General features: G+C 45.0%; 1 protein-coding gene and 1 long non-coding RNA gene across 3 annotated transcripts in view; one reads left to right on the top strand and one right to left on the bottom strand.

Annotated features, from left to right (window-relative positions):
* The window catches only part of LOC146431129 (uncharacterized), a 3,214-nt gene extending 1,316 nt beyond the window's left edge, over window positions 1-1,898 (bottom strand). The window contains exon 1 of the mRNA XM_085074158.1: window positions 657-1,898. Coding sequence (XP_084930284.1) covers window positions 657-1,898 — 1,242 coding nt within the window. The remainder of the gene's footprint in view (window positions 1-656) is intronic.
* The window catches only part of LOC146431128 (uncharacterized), a 167,285-nt gene that overhangs the window by 74,935 nt on the left and 65,516 nt on the right, over window positions 1-26,834 (top strand). Inside the window, exon 3 of one of the 2 annotated variants that reach the window (XR_014854869.1) lies at window positions 11,028-11,201. The exons of the other annotated variant lie outside the window; for it this stretch is intronic. This is a non-coding gene — a long non-coding RNA (uncharacterized LOC146431128). Of the gene's footprint in view, window positions 1-11,027; window positions 11,202-26,834 lie in introns of those variants that run through there. 2 annotated transcript variants of the gene reach the window in all.

The following is a 26,834-nucleotide window of genomic DNA, read 5'->3' as shown; positions in this document are numbered from 1 at the left end:
TTCCCGTGATAAAGAAAGGGCAACGAGCCGAGAGTCAGCAGTGTGCAGTTTATTAAGGAGAAGCGGCGCGGGGGAGGCACACTGGGGGCTCTCGGGTGGGGCGGTCCACGCAGCTACCGGGCGCAGAACCTGGCAGGGCTGGGGTCGCGGCCACACCACACCGAGAGAACAAAGGGAGGGGGTTTTTAGGGGGAAATACGGGGTTTCCCGGGGAGGAACAACAGGGGCGGAGCCAACAGGGCTCCGGGACAACATGAGGGACAAGCGGGGGAGCAAATGAAATATAACTAGGGAGGGGATTACAAGCAACTCATGGGGGAAGCCCGGCAACAGAACATTCTAGTGAGGGCAAGCAGCGGGGGCGGTGCTAGGGGCGGGGAAGCAAACTTTAAACCAATAAACTTAGGAAAAACTTTCCAGGGGAGGGAGAGAGCGGTTTACGGCCCGGCCTCCTCCGAGTCCCAGGCGATGGCATCCTCGGCAGCGTCCCCGTGGATTACGCCGACCACCGGCCTCGGGGACTCGGGATCCGCAGCATCGGGCCGCCGCACCCCCACACCTCCCCCTTCTTTACTAAATAAGGAGCGAATGTGCTTAACTAGATATTTCTTAATCAATGCAAATGAAGCAGCAATTAAAGCAATAGCAAATAAAACAATAATGCAGTCTTTTAAAAGCGTGGCTCCCCATTCGGGCAGTCCCAGTCCTTTCAGTGCTTTGTGGGCCCATCCTCCGACGGTGGAAAGCGTGGAGTTCACAGCATGACGGACGCCATCCACGGTGCTTTCAAACCAGAGGCTGCTCTCGAAGGTGATGTTTCTTATCAAGGCGTCCATATCCTGCAGCCTCTGGTGGATGCTACGGCTCCTGGAGGATAGGTTGAAGCAGCAGAGCCCCTCAAACTGTTGACAGCCATGTCCATGCGCAAGGAGCAAAAAATCGATGGCCGCTCGATTTTGTAAAGTCGCATGCCTGGTTGTTTGCTCATCTTGCAAGAGGTCAGCAATGGCCTCTGACGTCAATCGGGCTTGCTTTGATACCCAACATTCTAAATTGCCGACCTCCCCAAGGGCCTTGGCTGCAGCTACCCAAGGCAGGAAGGCGGACACTGCTATCCTTTTTCCTTTACTCCAATGATAAATTTCAGTGCTGCAATCTTCCTCATCAGGCTTTTTTGGGATCGAATTGTTTGACCACACCGGGAGGTGGGTCATGTTGGGAGAAGCAAGAGTCAGATGGCCAAAAGTGCACGGACCCCCCACAAGGTGAGAGGGGACCCCGGCCCAGGCGCGTTCTCCGCAGATTAAAAACATTCCCTCCGGGAGCCGAATTGGGTGAGCATAGTGCTGATTTGAAGACGAGGGCGCTTTGACATGGGTAATATGGGTGCACCAATTCTTCGCAACGTAATTAGGATTGCCCTGTCTCAGCCCCTGGTACAGCTTTTGATCCGACTTATGCGGAGTTTGGTAATCGAATTGGACACAGGCGAGAGCTTTTAGAGAACCAATAAGCTGAAACTCGTGGGGCTCTTTCTCCATCTTCGCTTCACCCATAACCCACTTCTGCCACAGCAAAAGAGGGCTTTGAATGGGAAGAGGGAGGGAAAATTCTTGGCGGTCCTTGTAAAATTTATAGACATTTTGGCTCAAATTGAAAGTGGACCTCCACAAGGAGATGAGGGATGGCGGGAACGCATCTACCTGCACCGGAGCTCCTACCAAGGCAGACGAGAGCGGATCTCGGACCGCATCTGTAGACATACACATTTGCTCCTTGTTCATGGCACGGGCTAATGTCACCCAGACATTGGAGCTCGGCTGCCTCACAACCCACGATTGGACTGGGATGATGGTCGGCATGAAGAGAAGGAATGACGCGAGGATGGTAGGACGCATCTTGGCCTTTGAATGGGGGAGCAAACAAAACAGCATTAACCAAAGCGATAAAGATTGGGGCAGGTGGAGGAGGGAGGACGGGAAGGCCATAGGGAAGAGGGGGAAGGGAAGTGGGAGGCTGGCTCAGGGAACTGCGGGATGGACTCTTGGTGACTCAGACGCTCTGCTTGCGAGTGTGGGGTCGGAGGCGGCGAGGTGAGGAAGGTGGAGTCTCCGCCTTCTTCTTGCGGCGCCAGTGGGCCGATGTCATGTCCTTTGGCTCCGGTCTCGGGGAGAGTGGCCCTGCTTTTAGGAAAGGCTTGACAAATTTAGCTGGGACCCATCGTGGCCCTTCAGAGGTGGAGACGCAGCAATAGCCACGCCCCCAGATGATAAGTGGGAAGGGACCCACAATCTTTAGGGAGTCCGGTTCCTTGATCAGGACAAGGGGGCGCTCCTTCAGCTTGGCTCGCGTGTGGTTGGCAAAGTGGCGAACCACCGGGGGGTCTGGCTCCTTATCGGAGCAATTGAGAAAATTTAGAGTAAAAAGAGCCCTGGCGAGCCGATTTGACGGGGTCTCTGTTTCTGGTCCCCCCTTTTGCTGCTGAAGCACCCTCTTGAGGGACCGATGGGCCCTTTCCACCAGGGCTTGACCCGTGGCTGAGTGGGGAATCCCGGTGGTGTGGGAAATGCCCCACTGGAGGAAAAATTTCCTCACTGGTCCAGAGGTGTAACACGGACTGTTGTCCGTCTTAACCTCTTTAGGAATACCCAGGACGGCGAAGGCCTGCAGGAAGTGCGAAATCGCATCCTTCGCCTTTTCCCCCGAATGTGCGGTGGCAAAGATCGCGCCTGAAAAGGTGTCTACGCTCACGTGTACATATTTTAGTCGGCCAAATTCAGGCACGTGCGTGACATCTGACTGCCAAAGCTCCCCACTATTAAGCCCTCTGGGGTTGATTCCAGACCCCAGGGATGTAATCTGGAGGGGTTGACAATGGGGACAGGCCGCCACAATGGCCTTGGCTTGGTCCACTGTTAACTCAAACATTCGCCTCAAGGCCGGGACATTTTGGTGAAAGAGTGCATGGCTCAGCGATGCCTGCTGGAATCGATCAGGTACGTTGGCAACATGCACGGGCGCAGCGAGCGCGTCTGCCACCCTATTCCCTTCCGTGATTGGACCCGGAAGGTCAGTGTGTGAACGCACATGCATCACGTAGAAGGGTTGGTCACGGTGGGAAATGGCTGTCTTGAGCCTCTTGACCAAGCAATTAAATTTTGGGTTGGAGGAGCCGGACAGCCAACTGTCCTCAGCCCTTGAAACGATCCCCGCTACATAGGCCGAATCAGTAACCAGATTGAAGGGTCCCGGAAAGCGCTCAAATGCTCTGACAGCGGCTGCGAGCTCGGCCACCTGGGCGGACCCAGAAACGATCTCGACATCGCAATCCCACCGCTCTGTCGAGGGGTTCCACCAGGCGATCACCGATTTTCCTGATGTGCCCGAGCCGTCAGTGAAAAGTGTTGGAGCACTGAGGGGTTTCCGACTTTGGACCCGGTCAAGAACAATTTTTAGTTCAGATATTGCGAATATCTTATGTTTTGGAAACCAGGTAACAACCTGGCCGGGAAACGATTCAAGTGCTAGCTGCATCTCCTCACTCTTTAGCAAGGCAAATTCGAATGATTTTGTGTCGAATGGAACGTGGATGTATGCGAACTCACGTCCTGCTAGGGTGGACAGGCGGGACCTCGCTCGTCTAACAAGCTGCGCCGTTTTGTCCAGTGGCAAAACTAAAACTTTGGAGGACGAGATAGGCAGGAAGACCCACTCAATAATGAGCAGTCGGTTCTCCATGTCTTTCAGGTCCCATTGAAAGGTGAGCCCGTGCAGGTGGGGCATTTTACCGAGGATGGCCAAATTAAAGGGCAATTTGGGGTCGCATCGGTGAACGCGACATGTTTTCAGGGCGTTCTGTACCTTTCTGATGGATTCCCGCGCTTCCGGGGTCAATGTCCTTGGGGAGGTCAGGTCGCGATCTCCACACAGGAGGGAAAACAGCGGGACCAGGTCTTCCGAGGAGATGCCGATCAGGGGCCGAATCCAGTTGATGGCACCACAGAGCTGGTGCATTTCCTGCAGGTTAGATGGATTGTCAATAATTTTGATCGGCAAGGGTGTTATTGTTTGCTCCTCAATTTTTGCTCCCAGGTATCTCCACGGCGCCGTCACCTGGACCTTGGAGGGTTGGATCTCAAACCCTTCGCTCTCTAGGGCCCCCACGACTCTAGAGAGTGCTGTCCGCAAGATGGCTTCGGTTGGCGAACAGACCAATACATCATCCATATAATGGACGATGATTGACTCACTCGTGACCTCTCGCACTGGTGCGAGAATGCTGTCCACATACCACTGGCAAATGGTGGGGGAGTTTTTCATCCCTTGCGGGAGCACTCGCCAGTGTTAGCGGCGCATTGGGCGTTCCCTGTTGGTGGAGGGAACTGAAAAGGCGAACCTGGGCGCATCGTCTGGGTGCAGGGGGATCTGGAAGAAGCAGTCCTTTATGTCCACCACTGCAATCTTCCAGTCCCGCGGGAGCATTGAAGGTGATGGCAACCCGGGCTGGAGAGGCCCCATGTCCTCAATGACTTAGTTTATTTTTCTGAGGTCATGGAGGAGCCTCCATTTGGTCCCTCCCGCCTTCTTGATAACGAAGACGGGCGAGTTCCATGGACTGGTCGAGGGCACGATGTGCCCCTTCTCCAGTTGCTCCTCAACGAGCTCTTCGAGCGCTCTTAATTTGTGTATAGGCAAAGGCCACTGGTCGACCCAGACAGGTTTATCAGTGAGCCAAATCAATGGCTGGGTCGGGCGCTCACCAGTGACCCCAATCAAAAATCCCGAGCCGGAGCCAATTTGACTCGGGCACCCCATTGGGACATAGTGTCTCTCCCCCACAGGTTGAATCCCGAGTTGATGATGAATGGCCGCACGGTGGCGATGCGACCCTCGGGGCCTTCAATTAGAACGGGGATGGAACTCCGCTCTGCAGGAGTATATCCTCCCACACCTTTCAACGACTGAGCCACAGGCTCCTTGGCCCATGCCGACGGCCAACTCGCCGAGGAGATGACCGTGACATCCGCACCAGTGTCAATCATGCCAGTAAGGGAGATGTTGCTTCCCTTCTGGGAAAGGCCACAAGTAAGCATTGGCCTGTCATTACCAACCGCCTCGGACCAGGCAACCAGCGGTCGTTCCGTGAGGATAGCGTGGAACGGGATGACCTTGATCCTGGCCACGACCTGATTCCTAGAGAGGATAAGAGGGGGGGTCGGCAACTTCAACCTGGAGTGGAAAGAACCCCTCTGCATCCACTCTGATCAAGGAAGGGATGATGGCAATCCCTTTGGGTCCGGCGTCCGCATCTGAAATGGCAAGGACAAGAGCGTCAGGAAAGTCACACTTTAGCTTAACAAGAAAGGAGTCACATCCGGGTATCGTACAGTCATCGTCGACCCACGCCTGCTGGAAATCCGTGGGGTCGAGGCCGGCCAGTGGCTGTTGGCAGCGTGAGGCCGGCATCTCACGCTGCGCTCTCAGTTTCCCTGGCCAGCAGGGAAGGGAGGTGGAAACGAGGAAGGGTCAGTTAGGGACATGGGGGAAGGACGCTGGGCGCGGGCAGGGGCAGGAGCAGGAGAGCGGGAGAACTTGGAAATTTCCTCGACCGGCGTGGGGCAGTCTGCGGCGAAGTGTCCTCTTTTGCCACACCAGTTACAGGTGGCATAGGTGTTTCGGATGGCCAGTGCCTGAGAGGTGTTAGCATTCAGCGCCTTGACCGCAGCCAGACGCCGACAGGCACTGACCATCTGGGCGATGGTCGGCCGTGGGTCATGTGGCAGGGACAATATGATTTCTTTGCAGATGGTGTTGGATCTGGTGATTGCCCCATCCACAAGCAGCTGCTCCCTGATGGTGTGGTTGGGGACCTGACGATCGATGGCCTGTTTGAGTTTGTCAACAAAACTGGGGAAGGCCTCGTCAGGCCCTTGGAATATCTCCAAGTAGGGGATGGTAGGGGCATCCACCGGAGGGATACCAAGCAGTACCCTCTCCGCTGCACCAGCGAGAGACACTAGAACGTCTATGGGTATCTCTCGGGCTTGCGTCTGGGGTTTAGAATAATCCCCCTCACCCAACAACAACTCGAAGGTGGGGCCGTTTGGAGTGCCATGCCCAGGAAGCAGTCGCTCTAGCCCCCTGATCTGCCTTTTCCACTCGTCCTCCCACTCTTGGTATTCAACGGGGGACAGTAGACAAGACATCACTAATTTAATGTCGGAGGGAACTAGAGGGACGCCAGTTAGAGTGGCGTGAAGGACTGCTCTGAAATAGTTCGAGTCCCGGCCAAACTCCTTTTGCGTTTTGGCCAGGTCTTTGAGCGCGGCCCTGTCAAAGGGCTCCCACCGTGGGTGATTGCGTTGCCCCGAAACGCGGACTGGTGCGGCGAAGGGGGCCTGGAGGCTCTCCGGTTTCAGATCCAGGTGACAACCTTTCCCAGCCAAGCCGGAGGACCCATCCAAGATGGCCTCCTTCCGGTCAGGGACCGTTGGAGGACCAACAAAGATGGCCTCCTTCCGGTCAGGGACCGTTGGAGGACCAACAAAGATGGCCTCCTTCCGGTCAGGGACCGTTGGAGGACCAACAAAGATGGCCTCCTTCCGGTCATCGTGGGAAAGGGGATCCAAGATGGCGTCCTTCCGGCAGACGCCGGAAGGGTAGCCGTGGGAACCAGGAAGACCCGCCTCCGGGGAGGGGTTAGGAAGGGGCGGAACATCGGGAGGGGCGACTGACGAAGGTCCCGGGGAGGAGTCGAGGAAGAGGTGGGGTTTCGGTGGGAAAGGGGAGGTAGGCGGGGTAGGGATAAGGGGGTTGGGCGCAGGGGCGGAGGGTCCGAGGGAGGGGGTGTGCCCGCACGGTGATGGATAGGCCGCCCAGGGGGAGGGATCAGGGAAGGGGCTCGGCGGGAAAGCCGAAGAAGCAGCGGGAACGGGAGGATTATAGGGAGAAGGAATGGGGGATGGGAAAGCCACGCGGCAGGCGCCATCCTGGTGCCAGCCGCCGCTCCTTTGTGGCTCTCCGGGGAGACAAAAGGAAACACGGCGGGGATTGCGGGGGACTACCAGGGACGAATCAACCCGGGAAGAGGGGTTAGGAGAGACAGAACCGGGGGTGCTCGAGAGGGTCGCGCGTTCTCCCTCCCAGGCAGGGGACGAAGTGACCACGGGGGCGCCGGAGACTAGATGAGAACTCCGTGTCCGCGGACGTTCTGAGCCGCCGCGGTCGCCTCGAGAAGGACAGGGGCTGGGGTTATTTGAGGAACGGGCAGACGGGGAAGGGTTAGCAGGGACTCCCGCGCTCCGAAGGGAGGGACGGAAAGCGTGGAAAATCTGTGTTAAAATCCCGAAAAACTGGTCCACTCGCTTGTCCCCACGGGACAAAAGCTGGTTCATGCGCGAGCGGACCCCACTCCAAAAATCGATGGAGTTAGCATCTTGGGGAGAAACATCGGGAAATTCGGCAAAAATAAATTTAACAAAGCGTTTTAGGAGCGGGGAGGGAAAAGAAAATTTCGCTACTCGGAGGGAGGTTTTAACGGAAACATAAAATTCTCGTTGCTTTTTGGTTAGGTTAACCCCCATCTTTTCCACCCGAGATAAAGGTTAGCCGAACCAAACTCTCACCCGACCGATCCGAACGAAAAATTAAATGAAAAGAGGGCAAGCTAGGGGACCCCTTCCCCTACCAACTCACCCGAACACAAAGCGGCGCGGTCGGTTCACGGGGCTCACGGGGCTGGCAGTGCCAGCGAGGAGCACCTCTCGATGTAGTCCAGGGAGGGTGCTGCAACTCGCCGGGTGGCGGAACAACAGATCTCCACTCTTCCCTTCCAAGGAGCGAAGGCAGGTTCGGAGGGTCACGTTGACGGCGCCACTTGAAGTTGTAAAGGTCTGGAGGGGTCCGGCCGCCTGGCCCCAACGAGCTTCCGGGGCTTTGGGAGACCTCGGGGGCCTCACCTGGCCCAAGCTCTCAGCCCTCCCGGCTGTTCAGCTCTGTCCAGAGGCGGCTGCGGTCAGCCTCAGTGTTCCCAGGGTCGCTCCTTGGAGCGGCAGGGACCACGCGGCGGAGGCGGGTGCCTGCCGGGCAGGAACGCCGTGGAGTCGCTGGTCGCTTCCCGTGATAAAGAGAGTGCTACGAGTTGAGAGTCAGCAGTGTGCAGTTTATTCAGGAGAAGCGGCGCGGGGAGGCACACTGGGGGCTCTCGGGTGGGGCGGTCCACGCAGCTGCTGGGCGCAGAACCCGGCGGGGCTGGGGTCGCGGCCACACCACACCGAGAGAACAAAGGGAGGGGGTTTTTAGGGGGAAATACGGGGTTTCCCGGGGAGGAACAACAGGGGCGGAGCCAACGGGGCTCCGGGACAACATGAGGGACAAGCGGGGGAGCAAATGAAATATAACTAGGGAGGGGATTACAAGCAACTCATAGGGGAAGCCCGGCAACAGAACATTCTAGTGAGGGCAAGCAGCGGGGGCGGTGATAGGGGCGGGGAAGCAAACCTTAAACCAATAAGCTTAGGAAAAACTTTCCAGGGGAGGGAGAGAGCGGTTTACGGCTCGGCCTCCTCCGAGTCCCAGGCGATGGCATCCTCGGCAGCGTCCCCGTGGATTACGCCGACCACCGGCCTCGGGGACTCGGGATCCGCAGCATCGGGCCGCCGCACCCCCACATTCAGCTGCCTTGCTAAAATTTCTAATACATCTCAAGTTTCGTATTGGTCAAGAGTTTTCAATGATCTTTCAGTTGTTTGCATCTCTTTTTGCACATTTGTGAGACATTATTCTGTCACTCTTATTTATGTCACAAAAACTTTATTAGTGTTTTGCCAACAAGCTCTACTCTATGTGGTTCTTCTCAAATTTTTTAAATGAACTCTGCATAATTTAATAAATAATTAAGCACTATTATTAATTACACTTGTTGCATTTTTTGTAAGAAACTAGTTTTCTATCAGACTGGATCTTCTTTACTGGCTTAATTATTCTATGAAGTTGTAGCACTGATTATATCATCCTAATCACTCAAAGGAGTTGGTTTCCTGAGTTTGTGTATTTGCCCTTCATTTGTATTTTGTAACTTGTGGCAATGCAAATTTCAACTTTTTTTTTTTATTCTTGTGATTACCTTTTAGGGACAAATAGGGTTCCTTCTAGTCCTTTTCCATATGAAAATGCTAGCAGGACAATAAAATCAGTCATTGATACTGATTTGATTGATACTGATTTTATTTTGTATGCTGTAGGAACTCTGTAGCTACTAAATTAAGATGCATTCAAATCTTGTGTCTTCCGATATTGAAGATGAATTCAAGGTGGATAAAGGAACGAATGGGACCATTGGGTCCCATGCTGATCTAGAGTCTGAAATGTGGCTTTGCCTGGGTCTTACAGTGAGAGTGGCTCAACACATTCCAAGACATGTTGGTGAAAAGGAGTAAAGAGTACAAGGTTATTGTAAAAATAAAAGACCAGGTGTGCTGTCTTCCAGTGTGATTGCTGCCACTTTGTGTTCTCTTTTAACAACAGTGTGTTGATCTTTTGCAGTATTTCTGAAGGGTACTGTAACTGTATTTTGAGGTTGAAAAATTTGGGTCAGAGTGTATTTTAGGTGCATGGCTGCATCTAATGGTATCCAATTGCATTACCTTAGGTTGTTCTAAATCAGTCAAGAAAGGGGCTTCAATCTCAAATTAATGGGGAGAGAGGGAGGGAATTTAAGTTTATAAAGAAGACAAAGCTCCCTAATGTGCTTAGGGGATTTAGAGGGAAACCATGCAGCTCGGTTTGGTAGCTGGGCTGCAGAGCCTTGGCATGGAGAGGGTTGCTATGGCTACTGGCACTCCTCAGCCAGGTGTTGGAATGGGGAAGGGAAATGTAGCTACTGCATTCAAAGTTATGACACTTGCTATGCTTCTGCTCTGTCTTTTAAAGGTTGTTAACTGTCATTTTTCACCCAAAATTGGCTCTTTTGGTGAGGTTTTGTGTGGAATTTAGACACTCCTGTGCCTTCTGTGTGAATTCCTAATTTGATGTCTCTGGCTTTTTCCTTTGGGTTTTTCTTGGAAGGATTAGAAGATGAGAGGAGAGTGAAAGAAGACAGGGATTTTATTGCAGGGCTGATCCTTTTCTTGCCTGTGTTTTGTTTCTGACACAGTGCATGCAGTGTTTGTTCTTATTTAAAGACTAAATATCCTACTACTTAATCCAAATTAATATGACACAGGCTTGTATTTCGATCTCCGACATACTGAATTAAATATTACTTATAATTTGGAGCCAGAAATAATAAATAAGTGCTTTTTAAGGAATGGCTGACAGCCCGCTCTGTATCCATGCTCCTCCAAATACTGGGTCAACTTCTGATTGATCTACCAGATAGGCACAAGATCACTGGAATACATACATTGAGTGTGATGCTGACTGAAAACCTTTCAAGTGTTCTACATTTTGAAATAAGTAATTTCTTGCAATTACTGTGGAAACAGCAGTTTTATTCACAAACAGAATTTTTCTAAAGTTCAGTGAAAGATGTATATAAAAACAATTGTAGTGATTCTCGCAGTTGATGTGTGATCTACAATGGCCTTACACATGAATGCTTAGTGATTATTTGAGTGACATGCTTTATTTAAAGAATATAATGCCCTTTCTCAAATGCAATGTATTGAAATGCTTGTTCACAGTGAGAAAAAGAAAAAGGAAATAGTCTTCCTGCTAATGAGTGAAAATGTGAGTGACTGCTAAATGCAACAAATGGAGCTGACAATTTGTTTTGTGTGGGTTCCATTTGGTTCAAATCAAATTATTATTGAGAACTATTTTCTTGATGAATAATGTGAAATATTTAGAAAAAATGAAAAAAATTATTTTGAAAAAATATGCTCAAACATTAACAGATGTATAACATAGATATCACACATAAATATGTGGTCACACATATGTAAATGAAAAGATTTTATGTATTTGTGAAATATTTTAGATTCCAAGAAAGCTAAAATATTCCATGTATTCTACCTTTTTGCTTACAGTCCACTCCTTAAAGTAATGCTCCAGATGCCCGTAAATATTCCTTCAGAGGTGTTTTCTGTTCCCCTTCAGCTATTGTTGTCCAGGAAAGTACCATGAAGATCACAGAAATGCTCAGGAATTTTTGCCCAGTACCTGAATGGAGTTACTCTGCAGGTGAAAATTCTCACTCGCTCAATACATAACAGACTGTCAAGTTTTGTGTGTGATAGTAATGACTATATAATAGGAATTATGAAACTAATTCTAATTTTTAATCTATGTAAAATGGATCTAAAGAGACAGATTATTTCTAGGTACTTGTGGTATTTTGGAATAAAAAAGAATCCCCAAAACACTACAGAAATTATTCTCTTGTCTAGCCTTGTAATTGTGATTTCAACAATTTTTAATTGGGTTAGTATATAGCTTTCATTCCAAAATTCCTTAGTACACTGAAGTAATAAAATGGTAGGTATAGGGAATATGCCGGTGTTAAAAACAGACAAAAGGCCCAAACAAAGCTGTAACAGGCAGGATTTGGAACTGTGAGATTTTTTTTGTGTTTGGACATGCATAGCTAAAGATGTACTTCTTAGGGTTCAACTGAAATTGCTAACAGGGTCAGAGCACTGTTTTATCTTGAGGCAATAGTTGGTTTTAAAATGCATCTCCTCTATTATTTTCTCTCTGTGATGTCAAGAGAAAATAATCATCTTGGTAACATCAACTAAGTAGTGCTTCTGCAATGGCACTGAAGTCCAGCAAAGGATTTACCCACAGCATTTAAGCAGCAGGAACTGTGCTGGCACCATCTCTTCAGAAAGCACGAGAGTCTAAGTCATTGTTCAGGCTAGTGAAAAATTAAATAAGTACATTCATTTTCTCGATTAAATGTGTCTGTGCATGTTGGTTCTGAGATTTTCGTCAATATACCTATATCCTGGGTAGTGTAGTAGTAACTGAACCTTAAATCCTTTGCAAAGCCCAGCATATGGTACAGTTTCAGAAATAACAACAACAAAAAAATGTGTTTCACATCAGAATTATCCTCATAAATATCTTACTAGCTTTTGTCAGATAATGCTGTTATCCTCTCTTATTTTTTTATTGATACTTTGCAAAATATCCTCTTTTTCTCTTAACCACACAAAACTCTGTAGAAATTACTCAAAAAGTACTATCCTGCACAATGGTTTTATATTCCTCCTGTGTGATATTTTGAAATGCTGATACAGCATACAGAAATTCTTTCAGGTTTATATTCTGTTGATATTATGGAACTGTGGCTCTCTACGGCAAGGTGGAGAGGGCTGTGCAAGGACAGTGGTATGGATAGGGAGAGCAGGAGGGGAAGAGCTCAGCTCTGCAGTCATCAGGACACAGCACAGGCTCTTCCTTTGTTCTTGGTTTCTCCTGGATGTACCCAGAGCAGAGGGACTCTTGCTAGAATGCCTTCTTTGTAATCCTTAGTTCACTTTTCCCCTTGCATGTTGTTATAATTTTCTTGCTGATCCTATTCCTGAGATTTCTTTGCGCTGAAATTCTTTGCTTCCTTCAATCCCGTGTTGATTTCTTTATGTCGGGGAATGGAATCGATGCAAGTCATTCGTGACCACATAGCTAAAGAATGGATCCAAATTTTTCTGGGAATCCTGTGTAATAGGAGCACCCGTGATTACCTTGTGGGGTGTAAAAATAATTCTAAGTATATGAGCAGACACTAAGGTCAATTTTATCTCAAGCCACAATGACCAAAGAATGCATGAAATAAACAATGTTAATAAGCATTGGTTCAATTAAAATAACAAGAATCATTTTCTTTGTAAAACTAAATTGCATCTAGATATAAAGTAGCTCACCAGTACTAATGAGTTTGAGTTACAAATTGCAGTTTTAGCGTACCTGTGATAAATTCCTTTCTCTGAATTTGGCAAAACTGCCTGAATATGTGACTTTACCCTCTTTGCTTTTCTGCATCTTTTTTGTCAGCTTGTCACTTCTAGCTCATACATCTTCTGTAGCCATGGGTTTGACAGGTTTTCTCCTTGTGGTGCATGCAGTTTTCCCAGAAGTTTCTTTTTTATAGCTGCAGTTCATCAGGCCTGAGTCCAAGCACATACACAGTATTTATTTTCATTTATTTTCAGTTCTGTTTATTATTTCATGCAAATACTCAGCTTCCTTAATTTGCCCTTGAAAGAACTTTAGCATTCCAGAACATTTCTTCATATGGCATGTTTTCAATGAATGAACAATCAGGAGGTATGTAAATTAATTTTAGCTTGTAAGATAGTAAGTAGAGTTCTAAGGATAGACTGCGATCTCTGAGATCTTTCCAAATTAATCCGTGCCTCCTCTGATATGCTAAATAGATTTGTGAAAAACAAACTTCACTCTCCTGTTGAAATTTAAAAGTTTAATAAAAGACAATAGGGGACACCAAACAATAAAGCAAAGAAACAGCGCTGGGTGCTTGGCCCTAAGCCAAGAAGCACACCTGCCATTGAGGGAGTTGTCTTAAATACTCTTTGTATTGCGTCAGCCTCATGCCTATTCATAAGCATTCATGCATATTCAAACTTTTCTCAAAACTATTTTGCATGTTCCAAGAACCGGTTTGCATGGCTCCTCCTTGGTCCCGCCTTTTTAGAGCATGCGCTTTTTCGGCTGTGGTTTCTTCCAGTCTTGGTTATCGTCTCCCAGTTTGGGCTTGGGTCCGTAGTCCTTGCATCTGGTTATAGACTGATAGTCAGGTATCAGTGGCAGGTCTTCTTTTTGGGTGTTATCCAGTCAAGCAGGTAGTGTGGTTAGTAAAGGAAAGTCTTTTAAACTACTTTTATTAGTTATTTTACTACTATATTGAAATCTAGTTCATAACAGAAATTACAAGATTGGTTATATACCTCTATCTTTATGACAAGACTACTTCTGTAAAAAGAATAAAACTATACACACAATGAATATCTACGAAAAGCCAACACTATATTATTATGTATTTATCACAGATTGTTACCCAATCATGCAAAATATATTCTATACAAAGTTAGGAATTGGTGTACAATGATTAATTTAATTATGGGTTGGACAGCCAAGGGCTTACCTCATCTCAGTTAACTCTAGTGCGCTGAAGTTAGATCTGTGCACAGTTTTAAGTAGTTAATTTATGGTCATGACAGAGATGAAAGGCTTCATGAAATTGTGCATAATTCAGAATCTGTGCTCATTAAAAGTATAGAGCTGTAGTAATTTCTGGCATTTTATAGGTTTTAGAAAAATGATAAGAAATTTAATTGAGGAGATGATGTTTCTCTCTGCGGGAGGACGGCAGGAAGCGGCAGCCTCACAAAACAAGGTCCCCCCGGAGCGTATCTCTGCCAAGTCTGGGCCGGGCAGCCCCTGGGGTGCGCTTAGCGTGGCATGAGTCTCCGGACACAGAAATTCTAGCAGGAAATGTAGTGATACGAAGAAACGAACTGGACTCCACCTCTGTTCTGGCAGGGAGGTTTATTTGGGGTAATGGGGGGAGGGGTTGCAGGGGAGGAGAAGGGGGGAGGAAAGACAGGGACTGGGTAAGGGCTGCCAGCTCAGAGAGGAGACCCCTCCCAGATCCAGGCACTGGCTTTTAAGGGGAAAGGAAGGGGGCGGGGGCTGGCTCTCTCTGAGCCAGTCCCAGGAGGACGAAGGGAAGATTGGCAGGAGGGTTACACACCAATAAGTTTTCAGGTACAGCAGAGCATATTTTAAAATGAACCAATAGTACACCGAGCGGGGAAACAAAGAGAGCACATGGAATCCTAAAACCCCACATTGCTACAAGGAGATATATAACCCCTCCCAAAATGTAAACAGCTTTTGATCCACTTTTTTGATCAAAGCAATAGCTGCTCAGAAGACAGAATCATATGGCAACTAGCCAAGACCTTCTAGCATGATATGATTAAATTATCAGTCTGTTTAATCAATGCCACATATCATCTGCTAGAACCAAAATATAGCTAGGATTCAGTTAAAAAAGCTGCACTTAATTTGCCATATCTTGCTATTTGATATTTTCCTCTCCTTTTAATTGATTTACTATGGGTGTCTTTTTTCTCATCAAAGTTAGAGATTATGTTGAGACCTTGAATTTATTATTCAAATTGTAATTTGTTGATTGCAGCAGATTAATCTTTCCTGGGTTATAGAAATACAAACCTGTTTTGCACAGTGTAACAGAGTGAAATTGCCGACATCTGGTAAGAAGCTCCGAGGGAGTTATTTCCATTTTCCTTAGATCTTTGCAGGAGTCTCTCCAGTTCCTCTTCACTGACTTTCTTATTTATTGCTGTATCCTGCTTCCAGACTAGGGCTATATTATAATACATTTTGAATTGATTATATCCAAATGGTTTTACTCTCTTTGAAAATGATTTCTCTGTTGGTTCCTGAATATGGTAAGTGAGCAGGTTACCTCACCTAGCCTTAACGTGAGATGCTGTTCAGACTTTGTCCTATGATCCTCCTGTTCTCCAAGTGCTTACATGGAGGAAAAAGAAATTTCTTACACTAGTCATAGAGCCCAAATAAAATGGGTCCCTTATTCATTACAAAAGCCTTTGGGATAAGTTAGAGAAATTCAACATAAGATATTATTGTAACACATACAGTACATAAATGAGATAACAGATATCAGTCACACAACCTTTTACCTGTCCTTGCGTGTCAGTAAAATGCTGAAAGCAAAGCTTCCAGCCTGCAGCCTTGAATGAGGTTTTATGCTTTCTAATCTTCCCCAATCCATGTTTTATGAATAGTCAGGTTTCCCTCTCTGTGTGTGCACTGGACCATCGTGGCTGCTGCCGTTCTCCCCCCGCCTGTCACTGAACTGTGCCACCCAGCACTGCCGTGCTTTGATGGCTGCTCCCCAGCCACTATTCAAATTAGCAGTGCTGAGCCTCTAACTCCCTTGAGAACATCGTTCTGGCTCCAGCTGAACTCTGAGTTGGTTCAAAACCAGCAGAAAGATGACTTGGTTTCAGCTTGGCTTTGGGATGCACCTCTTGAGCATATTGAAGGATGTATGCATTTGCATCTGTTGTACAATCTGCATGTATAATTTTTTTTTTTTTTTTTTGTTCTTCTGGGAGTGTTTAACTCTTAGATGTAAGTTATGGAAGAAAATAAAATCACACAATTTCAATTCATCTTGCAAACCTGACTTATTGTTAGGACTCTTGCTTTGGGGGTTAACAGTATGAAAAAAATTATATTTGACATGTGGGCTGCTTTAGTCAAAGAATGATCTGTGCAAAATAGTCAGGAGCCTTTGCTGAAATACACTGATGTATCTGGTACTCTTAATAATAGACACAATATGGTTTATTTATCAGAACTTCACTTTTACAATCAGTGTTTTCTTTCTTGAGTAATTTACATCAGAATCTACATGGACTCCAAGCACTGAAAGATTTTTTGGTTTTTTTTCCCAATGAAACTATGTTTGGCTCCAGTACTTCCTCAGATATGAAAGGTGATGCTACTGAACACAAGCAGTCATCCTCCAGACTAGAAAACATTTCTCTTGGGAGTTATGATTTCTTGAACGTCACAGAAAATTGCCTGCTGTAATCACTGCAAATACCAAAGCACTGCCTCTCTGCTGTTGTTTTCAGCCTTGGAGTGCAGTGAGTCCTGAGCACCGATGATAACTTGTTTGAATGTCAGGGCTTTGCACAAGGTCAGGACAGGTTTGCAGCTACGAGGCACATGCAGAGGCAGAAGGCTTAGCAAGGCATGTATAGATGTGCTTAACTGGAATATGGAGTTAGATACTCTGTAACAAGTAAAAACAGCAAGAAAACCAAGATTTTGAAAGGAGTTCAATTTTTTTAATAAGCTGAGATGCCTTATTTATGAATGTTTAGATTTTTCCTATTGTGAGAGAGGCTACATGTCATGTTTCCAGACAAACTGTTGACTGATGATTTTTTCCAAGAAGTACTGGCTTAAGAAGAGTGATTATTATACACAGTAGGTATAAATGAATTATTTATAAAACATGTTTCTGTTCTCAGTGAAACCACTGTTGATCTGCTTTTCTAAGTGCTTTATTGTAGTAGTCATTTGCACAAAAAGCAAGTCTTTACTTAAGTAAATGTTTATCACCATTTTTATGAAAAATGAAAGATTACAAACAGAATTCATCATGCTGTTTTGATTATGTGCTTTTATTTTTTTAAGTGTATTTGTCAAAAAACCTCCAGAACCAAAGAAATAAAAGCAGCTGTGGGAACAGATCTGTTTAAAAAAAAAAAGAGTATCAAAGAACTTCTCCAGATGATAGGTGGGTAGCAGCAGTTAGTTTTGGATCATCCAGATTGCACAGAAGCATCCTGTCCAGTTTTTGTCCTCTCCTCAGTGGAAACCTTTCTGCCTCCCATATTGGAACTTTTTCATTCTTTATAAAAAAAGTGTAAGAAATACTTGATTCTGGGACTGTGATCCCAAGTGATTTCCCTCCTCACTGCCTGTTAGCTGCTCAGAAGCATAAAGTGCTGTTGTCAGGAATTTTGAAAGGCTTCAGTTTGTCTTTGCTTGGAATGAAAATAAGCTTTTGCTGTCACATTCATGATGAAATATTTTGAATGCATAAAAAGAGTAGTTAGCGAATAATCACACCATTTCATAAAGCTTACATAGACAAATAATTCTTAGAGTGCAGCACTAAAGCAGTATTTTAATCCTGGAAGAAGACATTAGAATTTCAGCTTTTTAGGGAATTATGGAATCATATGCTCATTTAGGTTGGAAAAGACCTCTCAGATCATCAAGTCCAACCATTAATGCAGCACTGCCAGAATTGTCTGGTGTGTCAATCTTGGTCTTTTTATATGGAAATAATTCAAATAATGCCATAGGCACTAAAGGAGAGGACTGAAGGCAGTAGAAAGAATTGGGCAAATAATCTTTCATGTGTAAGAATTTACATAGAATGAATAGTTGAAAATGAGTTGCCTGCCCTCAAGTTAGCTCAGGCAAGGAGTCTGCTGTATTTTTGCTGGTGGTGCATTCCTCTCCAGGTGGATTTGTGTCAGGATTGGTTTTGGTGTATTATTTGGTAGATCAGATGAGAATGAAGGGAATCAGGTAGGAAGGGCAATAAGTGAGTCTAGACGTGAAACATCAAAAGCATTTAAGCACATGATTCAAATTAACAGCCATGAAGAAATCACTTCACTCTGCCTTGCTTTTTCACTGAATTTCAGAGTCTGAAGAATGACATACAGTTCTGTGGGGTTAAAAAGATAAAAGCATGGCTTTCATTCCTGGAGATTCATTCTGGGTGGCTGCTACCATATGTAACCAAGTAAGGCGTAACTTAATCCTCTAGAGATCAGCATAGACCAAGACTGAGCTCTATGAATGTTAAGGGAAAAAGATTCATAGTGAAGATTTGGTTTTAGTGCAATCAAAAAAGTTCATAATGATCACAGAGGCTGCACAGACCTTTTAGGTATGAATGAATAAAAACCTTTAAGTCTATAAAGAAAAATTTAAAACTATCAGTTTTCTCTGAATAATTTTGAATTACAGAGCCAAATGTGATCCTAGTGCTCTCAGCTCTTTCAGTTCCACACAAATGAGTGCCCTTGGTGCTATTTGGAGGCACTGCTTGTATTAAGGGAAGAAGAAAACTATGATTTTGGGGAGGAAAGGAGAGGATGTTCCACCACCCCTGTCCCATCTGTCCCTGGGGAGCCTCAGGGCACAGGGGGCTCTCCCAGGACCTGGGGTTGGGCAGGGCATTGGTGCTGGGGGGTCAGAGCCCAGCGCCCAGAGGTGAAAGACCATCACATGTGGCCATGTGCTTTAACAGAGGGAATTAAAACTAACCTTGGCCTTACAAAAAATGTGAGTAGTCCCAAGGTCAGAACACAGTAATAGAGAACTGCTTACATTTCAATTCAAGGTGTTATGTGGTGCCTTAAAGGATAAAAGCTGTGTGACAACCAGAAGAACATTTACAGCTACACTAAGTGACCCCCGCTGTGATTTGTAGTTTTACTAAACAGCTGTGTAAAAAACCCCAACCAAACAAACAACAAAAAAATCCCAACAAGAGCTCCCACATTCTAGAAAATCGTCAGTTGCTAAACATACATGAAGGGATTGTTTAGCCAGCCTTTTTCACAGGCTGTTAGGCTATAATAGGGAATTTGGAAAAGACAGATAACCCTTCCTCTGCAAAGTTGATTTTGACTATGAACTTTAATAAAACAATTTGCCTCCTGGGCGTTTTCAGATTGTGCAAAATCTCTTTTCAGCTAAACTACTAACTCGATGTGCACAGACACATGCAGTGATCTCTGAGATGGAATGAGTTAACTGCAGACAGGGACACAGTTTTGAAAGCACAGCATGATGTCGTTATTTTCCTATGCAACTGCAGTAATAAAACCAGACATTATGGAAAGAATAGCTTTGTTGCTGTGATTTGTAAAGAAAAATTTAAGGAATTACTTGAGTGTGAGGAGAAAGGAAGCACCATATTTGATTGGTTGAGAAGGAGCAATGGGTTCTGAGCGTGTACATGTCATGCAAGGGGGAATGAGGTGCAATCAAGTGCTGTGAACTGTGAACCAGTCAGGACAAGGAATGAGCATGAAAGAACTTTTTTTTTTTCCCTTGCAGCATGACCCTCCAGTTATGATGTAAATGGTGATTTGTAAAGCTGCTGCAGTAAGTGACAAATGGTAGCACTGTGGTTGTCAAGGGGTTTGTTAGCATATACGTGTGTGTCAGCTGCAGGAAACAGATCAGAGTTCCTTGTTCTAATAGGGAAGACTTCCAAGAACTGTCAGCTGATTTCTGATAGCTGCAAGAAGACAATTAAACTAAATCGAGGACATTGTTGGGAAGTTTAAAAAGTTGACATCATGCACTGTTAAAAAAAAAAAAAATGAGAAACTTGATACCAGTTGAAACCTGAACCCAGCTAATATGATGTAGAGACAGCAAAAGTTACCATCCTAGGTAGGCATTCAAAGAATAATGAAGTTTGTAGTATCCCTAGGGAGTAAAACAGCATGAGGGGTCTGCATGTCAGCAACTCACTTGCAATCTTTTCCCTAGAAGAATGTTGGGGTTTTTTCATCATCTTCACCTCAAGAGCCATTTGTCCCTGTTGTAAAAATAATTAGTGTGAATCACATGTACATGGAAATATATTACAAGAGAACATACTGCAATACAAAATCAGCAAGGGTTTCTCCATAGTAAAAAGGAAACTTAAACAACTGAAAAAAACCCTACAAGTTACTGCCAAGAAAGTTGACATGTCCAGAAAAATACAGCAATCTTGGGCATTTCAGAATGTTGCATAGCTAAACACTGACTTGTGGGTACATGTGAATTAGGGTGGTCTGGAACGAGATTTCCCCATTTCTGCCCTCTCTGGGTATGAATGTCTGAGGCCTGAGCAGGAAAACACAGGTATGCTCAGTGCCAGACGTTGCTCTCTGAAGGACGAAAATGAGGATACTGTGTGTTGCACACATGAAGTGGTGAATGTAATTTGGAGGTTTTAGTGGTTGTGGAAGAAGGCTTCGGGGTCGTTTTGTCCCTGCACAGTATTTCTGCAGTCTTTGTTAAAATGAAATTTCTTTCCCCTGTGTAGCTCTGTAAATGTGAAAACACCAAGAGAGTTCAAGTAATTTACTAAACGAGTACAGGCTGAAATGAGAAGCTTTGCTTTTGCCAGACAGGAACACCTAATAACACTGAAGAAACTATTTTCACCAAGGGTCAAAAATGATAATGAACTTTTTCTCCCACTATCTCTGGAAATCTTATAACTTAACACAGATGCAACGCCTGGACATTTTCCCAGAAAGGCTCAAGTAAAGTTACTTATTGCCAATAAAAACAACAAAGTGTTATTTCCCCATTGCTGTTAAATTTGGGCTTGATGGAATGAATAAAGTCAAGGGAAACTTCCTATGCCAACACGCAAACTGAAGGAAGAGTTAATTCCAAACCAGACTGAAGATTTAATGGTCTAAGAAAATGATTATAATTTATATTTATAATCTATATAAAATTTATATTTGTAGTCTATTATAATAGATAATCTGAAACACGAACACTTAAGTATTTACATTCAGGAAACCACTTTGGAAGGGAGACTACCACCTACAAATGCAGCGTAAATACGTTAAACAATTTTCACACCACAGAGTGCATCGTAAGAGGAGAGCTGGTTGTTTGCTTGACTCAATTCCAAGAGCTCAATGTATGGCAGCAGATAAGAAAAAATAGGTTGGAATAATAGAAAAAATACTGGTGTATTCGATATGTACCATTTGTGGTGTGGATCTTTCTCTGCTTTCTTAGGTTTTTACTTATTTCCTGATGAACTACTTCTAGCCAACTTTCTTTCACAGTTTTTCCCTAAAAGCAAAGGATTTCCCTTGATGGTAGGGAACTTCTGCAATAGTTACACTGGAATGCTCAATGGTTTATTCAGCATCATAGGTTTAAAGAAGGTAAGCACATTGTAATTTTATCTTGCTGTGTTAATAGGTTGAGTAATATAAAATATTAATATATATTCTGAGAGGTTCTTAGTTTTTTTCCTCATTATTTGATACACTTGTGCAAATGCCTACAAATGTTGGGAAATTGGTATTCATTCCTGCACAGATGTGCATTAAAATTTCTGAAATCAGTGCTTCCTTGTTGCAGGGAAATAAGCACTTCTTATCACCATCTTTTGTAGGGTACACACAGAGATGTGTTTGCCTATTGTGATGTTTATTTTGAAACTGAGGAATACTTGTAATTTACTATAAATATTTGTGGAAAACAGAAACTGTTTCAATGAATTAGAACAAAACAAAGCTTACATATATTTCCTACTTTTTTCTTTACTATTTGACATTTGCTCTGAAGTATGTCAGTCTTTGAGAGGTCCAGACAGAAGAGCCTTTGTAAAACTGCCAGTCAGTTTAACATCTGGAGTCACCAGATATCCAGCTTAGAACCACGAAGGGTTAGTAACTCACAATGCTGAATGCACTACAGATGACATATACATTCATGAAGATGAAGTGGTATATGTTCAAAACACAAATTCCTCATTTTACTCCTTCAGTAATGCAAGAGACATTTTCTAATAGCTCACTATCAGAAGAAATTTTCTTACTGAATTGCATTAATTTTAGAACTCTAAGCATTTAACAATAGCTTTGAATGAACTTCATATTTGTGCCAACACCCCCTTCTACTCTTAGTGAAAAACACAGTGAAATTTGCACATGAGGTCATGGTAATTCTGCTTTGGGTTTTCCTTTCAAAATGCCTCAGTGGAGAAGCACCTCTGTGGCTGCCATTTCACAGGATTTCTCATGCATAAGAGAAGAGCTAAAACTGACTTTTCAGGAAAGAACAGATTCACTTAAGCTCAACTCTGTTCTTTGCAAAAGCTCAAAGAGAGCAATCTGTAGTGTTTGTTTCAGTTACTCATGAGCTCTGCTGCTTTCAGCTAAGCCCTTCCTTGAATCCAGACTCACTGATATTCATAACACTCACCCCCTACCTTGTTTTCCAAAAATCAAGTAGAAAGTTTGTGATTCCTCATTTAACTTCCATTGTAGCAACACCTACGATGAACTGAGGAAGCACATTCCTACCTGTTACACTGCTTTAACAGCTTGTCTTGCCTGAATTGCTATTGATTTTAAAGCAGGATATGGGTTGCTATAGCAATCCTGTACTTGAACATTCAAAGGAGAATAGCATTAAACCCATCTCTTTATAAATGCTACAAACTTCAGTTCTTAGGCTAAAACTTTCAAATAGATGTTTTAAATTACATATCCAGTGATGATTCATTTCAGTTTTTCTTAATTTGATGATCGATTTGTAAAATTAGTATTTTGTTCATTTTGTGCATGTGTCTGACCCAAGACGTCTTATCCCTGACCGGATTGCTCATAACAAAGAGAAAAGGGATCAATTTCGTGCATGTAGTCTCAGGGCAAACTTGTCACTCGTGGAATAACAATCTGAAATGGGTGACAGTACTCACAGCCGCTGCTTGACATCCAGGCAGGTGCAGGAGCCCTAGGAAATGTCACAGCGTCAGATGCAGCTTCAGAGAGCACAAGTGGCTCAAAAGCTTTTAGGCACAGCCATCACCCCGGGCCATGGCTGACACCCCAGGCCACATCAGCCCCTCACTTGTAACCATTGCTGAGCTGTCACTTTAATAAATGAGTAGCCACTTTGTTTTGATCAGCTTTGTCAGGGCTGATTTCAAAAGTGATTCTGATTCCATTGTGCAGCCCAGCCAAAGTCAATCGGTACAATTTCAAGGTGAATTTATTCATTCTTTACAGAAGTTATATGCACGCATATATCAAGACAGTTGAATAAATTGAAATAAATAGACTTGGAGCTGCATAGTCTCCTGGTAATTGAAATAGTTTCCCCTCAGTATATTTGTAGTAATAATGCTATCTTTATGAAGACTGGACTGTCTACAGCTGGGAAAGTGTGGAATTATCATATTGATAACATATTTGGAAAATGGAATTGGGCCTAATATGTTGAAAAGGATAGCTGAAGGTTTTCCTTGCTTTCAGTTTAGCATTGAAGATAAAGTTAGATAAAAGCCTACTATCAAATGATTCTCCATAATTTATTACATCTTCCAACCTTAACTTTTTCTCTGTTTTTAATGCAGGTGTTTACTTTGAGAATGGCGAATCTAATTGGTAATACATGAAAAATTGATTTCTCTAAAGCAAGCTGTATGAACAACCTGTTTTCTACAATCTAAGGATAGGAAAAAACAAGTGGAAGAGGTCAAACCTGTACTGTTTTGGTTTTTTTCTTGTTCGGTTGCTACACTTATTGGTAGATCAGATTAGAATGAGTGTTGCAATAGCAAATGTCCATGAGCTCTACCCTTCTTTGTTTCATTAAAAAAAAACCAAAAACAACCCTTTCAACGTTGAAAATATTTTCTATGATTTGGAAAAGAACTTTAGCTGAAAAAAGGGCATAAAAATGTTCTCGCTTTTCTATGGGGAGGCAAATGAATAGAAGTGAGGGAAACAGAAGACATCAATTAGAAAGCAACAGTTCATTACTCAGGTGGCTTTTCAAAGTTGGCAAGTACCTCAGCTATCAAAAGTGCAATTCTGATGTGAGTCTGTTTTCCAAGTGCTCTCAGCAGACATTGCCTGCTGAGAGGAGGTTTTGGAAACTTTTCAAAGGAGGAGTTGTTGCCATTTCTTAATTATGCTTCTAAAACAAAGCCCCCCTGAAAACCAGAGTATTTATCATGGCCATAAGAGATGAAGTCATTCATTCTTTCCTCCTTGGTCTGCTCTAATGTCACCAAGAGCTGTAATCATGACCATCTTCCTCTTTGGGATGATGATCCCTTCCACTATATCCTGGTAGGTGGAAACTTGGAGAGCCACCCTGCCTGCAGGGCTGAGGGCTGCACGGGGATTCATTCTTTGCTTTCCTCTCCCAAGGAGGGAAGGAGTATGGAGCTGGTCCAGGCTGGAGCTGCCACTCCACAGGTTCTGTGGCCTTGGAGCAGGGACTCAGATGCAGTTTGAGTCACTTGAATGCACAGTGAAGACCCTTCTGACCCAGTGGGTGTCCTAGGTTGCAATATTGATGTAGTTAAGTATTCTATTACCACCAGCTGTGGGCCGTTAGCTGCTATCCCCTGCTAATTACCCACTCCGGATGACAGGCAATGGGCCATCTGTTAGCTGTTACCAGCTGCTAACGACCCACCCCGCATGACAGGCAATGGGCCATCAGGGACCCACCGTGTGACTCATGGACTTATCCCATTGTGGGATGCTCTGCCCAGGAGGGAGGAGCCAGGTGTTCCCACCTGGATATAACCTGGCCCTGGAATTGCCTGAGCTAGCCCTGTCTACTGGGTTCCCAGAGGACGAGAGCTACCACTGGATCTTCAGCTGGAGACTAGACCTTCACAGGATCACTGCTTCAACTGGACTACTTCAGTTGGATTGCTACCACCACCCTAACAGGGTGTTAGGTTGTATCTGACTTTGTCAGTGCTTTTCCTTGTATTATTTCACTTATTTTTAATTTCAATCTGGACTTGTGATCTCCCACTGGTTTGTTTTCAAACCAACACATATTTTGGCACCCAATGTGGGGCACGACCTGGGGAAACTCAGAAATCCTATCACCATGAGGCTCAGCTTATCTATATGGGTACTGTATCTCGCTCTCTATATTTTTCCTCAAATGGGATACTATCTGCCCGTCGTATTGCTCCTGTTGCAACCAGGGAATGGCATGAGAATTGCTCTATTGGTTTATTATGCCTACGGCATGGTTACCTGTGAGGCGATGAACACCATTCGTTATATATACTCAACTTTGTCTGCCTGGCCTAACCTGAGCTGCTTCGTCTGGGACCTCCTCAGCAATCGCACCCACCCTCTGAGGCTAGGAGGAGAGAGCGGTTTCTTCCAGCATTTCAGGTCAGGCACAGCCGTCTTTGACAATATGGAGTTCTCTCTGGATGCTAAGGATGGCATAATCTTCCTGTCAGTTCTGTTTTCCTTTTTCTCTGTGACCGGCACCGTGTACCTCATGCTGAAGATCAGAACAATATTTTGTCTTCTTGAGGAGGAGAAACAAAGCAAATCAGAACAGCCGAAGCCCGTAGCAGTTGCCCCCGTCCAGAAAAAGAAATCAAAGAGCAAATCAGTCCGCATAGCGACTGATAAGGATGCGGCAGGACCATCTCACCAAGCAGAAGAGACAGAGCAGGAGATCATCACTCGCTCTCTATCCCTGGGGGAGCTGCGTGACCTACGGAGGGAATTCACCCGGCAGACGAATGAGTCCATCTTGACCTGGCTGCTCCGCATCTGGGACGCCGCAGCTAACGACACCATTCTGGACAGAAGTGAGGCCAGGCAACTGGGATCCCTGTCCCAGGATGTGGTTATTGACCAGGGGATTGGGAAAATCCAGGAAACTCTCAGCCTCTGGCGGCGATTGCTGACAAGTGTACGGGACAGATACCTCTGCAAAGAAGACCTCCAGATGCACCAAAGAAAATGGAACACAATAGAACAAGGTATCCGATGCCTGAGGGAATTGGCCGTGCTAGAGATCATTTTCTCGGACAACGAGAGATTCCCCAAGAGCCCAGATAATGTCCGGTGCACTTCACAAATGTGGCTAAGATTCGCGCGGCTCGGACCAGAGATATACTCTCGTTACCTGGCAACATTGCAGTGGAGGGAAGGCGAAGACCAGGTAGGCGTGTTAACAAACAAACTGAGAATTTACGAGGACACTGTCACCGCTCCACTACGGGCCCAGGTCTCATCGGTGGAAACAAACCTGGCCGCGCAAGTCCGGAGCTTAATTGAAGAGAGCCACCAGAAACTAAAGAAAGAGCTCAAAGAAGGAAAATCGGAGCATGGAAAGAGCAAGGACCTGCAAAAGAGTCCTAGGGAAGGGAAAGGAAAAATCAAACAAACACTGGCAGTGTAGGAAAGGAGGCAGTAAAGCAAGAGGTACTTAGTAATGAGCATATACTTAGGGAATATAACAAAATGCCCAAATGTATTTCAGTTTTCTGTTCTTATTTTTTGTTCTCACTCATCTTCATACAGTCTTAATTACCATGTTAAGAATTAGCACGGGAATGATTGAGTGATGAGGTAAAATTGTCAAGATGGGGAACTAAAAAGATGGAATTCCAAGTTTTCCACAGAAGTTGGAGTATGAAGAATTTTCTGAAATGTCAGCTTCAAAAGTCCATTTGTTTT

The sequence above is a fragment of the Lichenostomus cassidix genome, chromosome 13, assembly GCF_008360975.1.
Source record: "Lichenostomus cassidix isolate B80296 chromosome 13, HeHo_3.0, whole genome shotgun sequence".
NCBI classification, from domain to species: Eukaryota; Metazoa; Chordata; class Aves; order Passeriformes; family Meliphagidae; genus Lichenostomus; species Lichenostomus cassidix.
This window is presented reverse-complemented; position numbering and strand designations above follow the sequence as displayed.